The sequence below is a fragment of the Neodiprion fabricii genome, chromosome 4, assembly GCF_021155785.1.
Source record: "Neodiprion fabricii isolate iyNeoFabr1 chromosome 4, iyNeoFabr1.1, whole genome shotgun sequence".
Taxonomy (NCBI): domain Eukaryota; kingdom Metazoa; phylum Arthropoda; class Insecta; order Hymenoptera; family Diprionidae; genus Neodiprion; species Neodiprion fabricii.
The window spans coordinates 10,059,647-10,065,720 of NC_060242.1; the positions used below are offsets into that span (position 1 = coordinate 10,059,647).

A 6,074-nucleotide genomic window follows, 5' to 3' on the forward strand; every position below is an offset into this window, starting at 1 on the left:
TTGCCGCCAGAAATCACTTGTGCTTCCACACTTTTAACTTTTCACCATCTTGTTTTTAAGTATCTGCTATCCGAGGAGGAGCGCGAGGCTGGGATGTCCGGGTGATTGACCGGAGTGTAATCTACTTTTAATCCCCATTGTAACCCTAGTTTGAAGTTTAATTCATTTTTTATATTTTAATATTTTTATATATTTATATTTTACAATTTTTTTTTTTTTTTATATATTTTTATGTATATTTATTATTTTTATATTTTTTATTTATATTTTTATATCTTTTATTTTTATTTTTATATTTATACTATCTATATGATTGCATTTTATTTTATTTTATTTTATGATATACATGTATTCTTTGTAATTTGCCTGTTGTAATTTGCTCCTTAGGGAGCATTGCTCCAGAGTCAAATAAATGTTCTCTCTCTCTCTCTCTCTCTCTCTCTCTTTCTTTCTTCTTCTATCTCACTTTTGAGTAAACTCTGCCATGTCAATAATAATCAGCTGATAAAATTTTTAAGATTGGATTACCGATTAATTTGGCTCGTTTTATTTTTGTAATAAAAAGCCCACGTTGATTAATTTTCTGTATCAATAATTTATGACCACATGTTAAATTCAGCCACTAACCTCAAGCTGCCAATTGGCACTTTTAGAATTCAACAAGCCCATATCGTAATATAAAATTAATAGCACTCATCTGTCGAGGGTGTTGTATAAATTAATGACAATGCAAATCATGCAATCAGAATAGCAGTGCAATTCGAGCAGTCTCAATCATTTGCCGAAGTGAACAGTTATATTTTGATCCAAATAATGTGCAGCATACCTATTATAAACTTATTGTTAGATCGCTTTCACATATTCCACAAGCAGCAACATCGTTTATTCTGTTGATCCGCTATAAAACACGGTAAATTCAAAGTCATGTTCACATTGATGTCACTGAATCAAACTGCCTGTCCTTTCGTATCTCAGGTCACAACATTAACGACAGTTGCATTGTCAATTTTGAAATTTAGATATCTTTTTCGCAGAGTGAAATAACTTGCAATTGCGGCTATCGACATTCTTCATTTAACCAGTGACCAATTGCCGCCTGAATAAAATATCAGCTGATCAATGGGCAGGCTTAAAAGGTGACACCAGGCCAATCAGCGCACGAATTAAATCGACAATGCGTGCCCGCAATGACTGAACATGATAACTTTAACATCGATTAGCTCGAAATAGAGTTTTAATTTCGTTCAACAACTTAGAGATTGAATAAATTTTTTATAATCTGGAGTACGCTCTAAGATGTAAATGCATACTGATACTGTAGTCTCAATTATCATCCATTCGTCGATCCATAAGATGAATTTCCGGTTCAGGCGTTTACTCTTGGGCACTGATATGCAACTACATTATTATCAGATGGAGTATACCACATACACTATATTTATCGCGTAAAATTTGTATAAATTTTCTGATAACGACTTCAGCTCGTTACACCTTTTCATTTATTTATCCATGTGATCCTTTTATTATTATTAATGGAATTTGGCTACCACGTAATAGTGTAGAATTCTTCCAGAAAGCTTTCAGAATTCCTACGCGATTGAGTGCACAGGAAAATAGGTAACAATACTTATAGTATAGAATTAAAATATTTATTAAAGCTATTCGTAACTTATTACAGTAAACATAAAGTAATAGGTATAGTGATGGATCATTTGATATCATGCAGTTCGAGAAATTTATCATTGTGGCACACATATCAATACGAATAACAGCAGCTTTGAGTAGTCTGTCATTAACGTGGTTTTATTCGAATGTAGTTCCAGCAGTCAAGCATACATTCGTAAGCATAGAACATAGTTGCATTAACAATGAAGGACCGTAAAGCAATCATTTGAAATCCTTTGTAAAAGTTTATGTAACCACCTTCTTTGAGTAGTTGTGTCCCGCAATGTATCATGCCTTTGTAAATTGGATTCTTCACATCATCTGCTTGGATTCTGGATTTAATCGTATCCAAAGGTACTACTGGTATCCAGGATAATACACCTATGTGATTTAATGGCCTCAGAAACGTTTACAACTCGCTAGATGCTTGGTTATAGACCAATGAACATAAGAGCAAATCAAATACTCACCCGCCATACCTCCAGCCATTAGTGTCTCGAATGCTCCTGGATTCAAGTCTAAGTACCCGTGATAATTGAATCGTATGTATTGATACGACCATATGTACAAACCACTGCCCAAAACGTCTCTAATTTCAGAAGGAAGATAGTTTTAATACAAACTAAATATTTTGTTCAATTAGTCATTTACATCGAGTATTACCAGTTAGTTCAATACAGTCGAACCTCGCTAACCCGAAAACCTCTGTTACGCCCCGACGTACCTTTTTCAAAATTCTATTTTATTAAAACAATCAGGCATTATTCTGTAGCCACTCAGGCGACATTTATCGCACCATACATTATTTCATTCTCATATTCACATAACAACCATTTCCATCCCTCCTAGAAAAAGTCACGTCTTTAACCAACCCAATGAAAAAAAAACCCTAACTAGAAACTTTTTTTTTTAGACTTTTGGCTGCGTATTGAGCACTTGGCCGCGGGGACAAATTTGTATGTTCCACAGCTTGCAAGCGTGCATGACAATACAGGAAATTTTGCGGTCGCTTCGCATGTGTGAAAAGGCAATCTTTCAAGGAGGTTGGACAAAAGAGTTATTGGACGAGGTTGAAGTTAGTAACGTTATCGTGATGAAATATATGGGAAAAAATTACTATTTTCTTCATTTTGAATGATTTTTAAGGTACTAAGATTTCGGGAATATGAGTGTGTTTTGTTTTAATACGGTTTACTGAATTTAAGACAATTCCAAAATGGCGAAATGACAGTTTTTCCTTAGCATGAATCGTTACGATAACATTAGTAACTTCAATATGATGTTATTGGTCAATCGAGCTACAGTCTGAGGACACAATCATAGAGAAAGTCATATTCACGATTAATCAAACATTCTTATGTGCGATATAAACAGGGACCACTGTACATCGTGATACCTTGCTATTCGAAGTAAGTGGAATATGTTTTCGTCGAATATCCTGAAAACCCCAAAATCTTACTACAGAATTGTTGTCTGTTTATTCAACTCGAGTTATATAATACGTCTGATATGTATTATGCATGGTGTAGGTGAAATCTTGTTGTTTCAGCGTGATCGCCAAAATGAATTGAATAAAACGATATATCTTGAATATTTCACAAATTGAATTCCCTAAGAAATCTGATGAGGATGACGTTTGTAATTTTGATTTACCGATGCATTGTTGGAAGAAATGAGCATCTTATAACTTTAGGATTGTCTGAAATTCAGGAACTCATAATAAATCAAAATACATTCATTTTTGGAAAATTGTCTTCTTCGAAGTTTCCCTTAACGTGCTAAACATTAATTTTTGTTTCAACGTTTCGTAACGTAAAGCTACTAACTTGATACTTGTGAGATTTAGCAAAATTCAGATTGTTAAGCTGAACCGTCTTACAATTAGTTCAATCAATGTTAGCATGTTTGGCTGCTAACTCTAATTGCATATTTCGGCTAGACTGCCAACCCTGATTGCTAACTTCATATTGACTATCCATAATGATTCAAAAGTATATAGATCAATTTTAACTTTTAGTTTTAGTCCCATTGCCAATTTGTCCCTCGGTTCGTCATATAATGAGATAACTGTACAATTTTTTGAACTGACCTCCACAACATAGGTACTAATCCTGCATAAAAACCTCGGATGCCATTTTTCGTATAAATATCCACACCAGTTAATATAGCTTTCGGTCTTTTCGACAGTTTGCTTTCATCCCCTGGTTGGTATATTCCTGTAGAGAATATATTTAGAATATTATTACAAAATATTGCACCCAAGTGTGTAAGCATATGTAGAAAAAAGTAAAATGTGAATCAAATAGAATAGATTTCAAGTCAAAATTAAATGAATCAAATTACGCATCTAAACTGTTATAATTATTAAATTACAGGATGTGACATGTCGCACGTGAATCATTAACTTCTGGTCTTTTCTCTGTAATATATCTGTGGCATTCACCAAATCCATACACTTATCTGTAAAATATGCTATGAGATGATACAACAGCGTATTGTTGTGTCAAATGTTTGTAACGTTCTGTACTGTCCAATGGAAGTATGCACCTAATTATTTGTATTTCTTTGTCATTGATATGATGTAAATAAATGAGATAACTTTTCCGGATTGAAGCCGAACTTTGACAACGTCACTGGGACACGATACTATGACTTGGCCAAGTCCACCTATGCAACCGCCTAAGAATGTATCCAGGTACCAGTTGGATGTAGTGGGCATGTTCAAACTGGCAGGGTGACCTCTTAGTTCCTGCAAATTGCGCAAGCAATATCCGTAGACCCCAAAAAATACTGCATTTATAGTTCCAGAGCACAGGAGTGGAAAAAGCATCCCTCTATAGAGTCCATGAACCTGTACAGTATTATAGAATCATCTATACGATATATGTCGATTACAGGTCCAAAATTCAATGTGAAAACTGCAAATATATTCTGGATTAGGAATTTCAATTCTCTGCCGGTTAATTATCTACTCTTATTAATGAATATGAAGATACCTGTGAAAAGCGTTGCTCTTACTGCGAGTGATTCAAAATTCTACCTTGGGTGCTCCACATTCAAGCACATTACATAGCCTACGAAAATTAATTTGCTTTGAAATTTGTATGAAGTAATAGCTACAGTATAGAACACATTACTACGTTCAAAATTGGGGTCAATAAACTTTGGTAAGGTGCGTAATATGCTCAAATCTGAGGCTGCAACAATAGCAACACTTCTTTGGGTACCTCTATTACATAAAAATACAATTGACCAAAGAGCTCTGAAGCAATTAAGTAGTTCATACCCCTTCCTTTTCAAGAATATCTAATGCTATCTGAGAGTTGGATATTTTGGTGCTCATCATTTGCTGGTTGGTTTTAACTGTATCCATTGGATGCCCAACCACAAGCCCGACAATTCCTAAGAAATTTATTGACACACAGAAGTAGTCTCACTTCATGGATAATTTGGGAGCATTAACAAATTAATAACGTTGCGTCTATTCATCTAGCAGCCGTACGAGAAAGCATTAAATTATTCATCCGGCAATTGCACAGTTCGTACAGCAATCTTATATTTTTTTCAAATTTATAATATCGTCAAATCTCACCTGAAGCCTAATTTATTTTAGCCCTCAAGGCGATCATTCACTCTCCGCGTTCTTAGCAGTAGATTGCGTGTGTGGTTTCGGGTTTGCCACTGATCACTAAAAGCCTAACTTATTCTAACCTTCAAGGTGCCATAACTCATTTGAATGAATGAAGTCTCCAGACGAATAGTTTTGAACTTATTCGCAAAACTGCCGGAGTGATAACCATTTTGAATGTTTATTCAAATACAGATAAATAATATTGTACATGTTGAACTATAAATAAAGTAATGCTTGGATACATCTTGTCAGAGACTCACCGGCTCCCCAACCAGCAATAAAATTACAAAAGTCATCCATAGCATCATTCCTGCATCATTAGTTGTAGAATTTTCACTCTAATCTACATGACTGATTAATTTTAAGTTTGATTGACAGACAATTAATTTACACCGGGATTTTTGTGTGTGTACAACAGCCACTTGAAAACTCGGCACTGAATTAATTATTTGTCAACAAATAAAGATTCACAACCTTGGGTTATTTTTCGTAATAGTTTATCGGGTCTGGTCAGGTTTGGGGGTATTAGCAGTTTCACCTATTATCAACCAAGCAGCTGACCACAATGGTAACAGAATTCCTTCATAACCAACAACTATCGCGTGCAAAACGTTGGTAACATACCGTCATTATTGTGAAATTGAAAAGTTGAGAAAATCCCATACAAGCAATATGTACGCTGAAAAGGTACAACGAACAAATATATGCCAATCGAATACATGAGCGTGTATCGTTTATATTTATATAAATATATACAATCTTTTACAGGCGATAGTAG

The 6,074-nt window shown here is 34.6% G+C and overlaps 1 protein-coding gene and 1 long non-coding RNA gene across 2 annotated transcripts; one reads left to right on the forward strand and one right to left on the reverse strand.

Moving 5' to 3' along the window:
- Positions 1 to 1,722: 1,722 nt before the first annotated feature.
- Positions 1,723 to 5,780, reverse strand: LOC124179821 (solute carrier family 25 member 45). The gene is made up of 6 exons (XM_046564594.1): positions 5,557 to 5,780; positions 4,952 to 5,067; positions 4,231 to 4,516; positions 3,755 to 3,881; positions 2,136 to 2,254; positions 1,723 to 2,046 (listed from the first exon to the last, which is right to left on the reverse strand). Exons 1-6 carry the CDS (start codon positions 5,594 to 5,596, stop codon positions 1,793 to 1,795), a joined length of 942 nt encoding a protein of 313 aa, XP_046420550.1. The 5' UTR covers positions 5,597 to 5,780; the 3' UTR covers positions 1,723 to 1,792.
- LOC124180890 lies at positions 2,638 to 4,203 on the forward strand. Its single transcript, XR_006870326.1, has 3 exons — positions 2,638 to 2,740; positions 2,871 to 3,074; positions 3,195 to 4,203. It is a non-coding gene; the product is annotated as an uncharacterized LOC124180890 (long non-coding RNA).
- Positions 5,781 to 6,074: the final 294 nt, after the last annotated feature.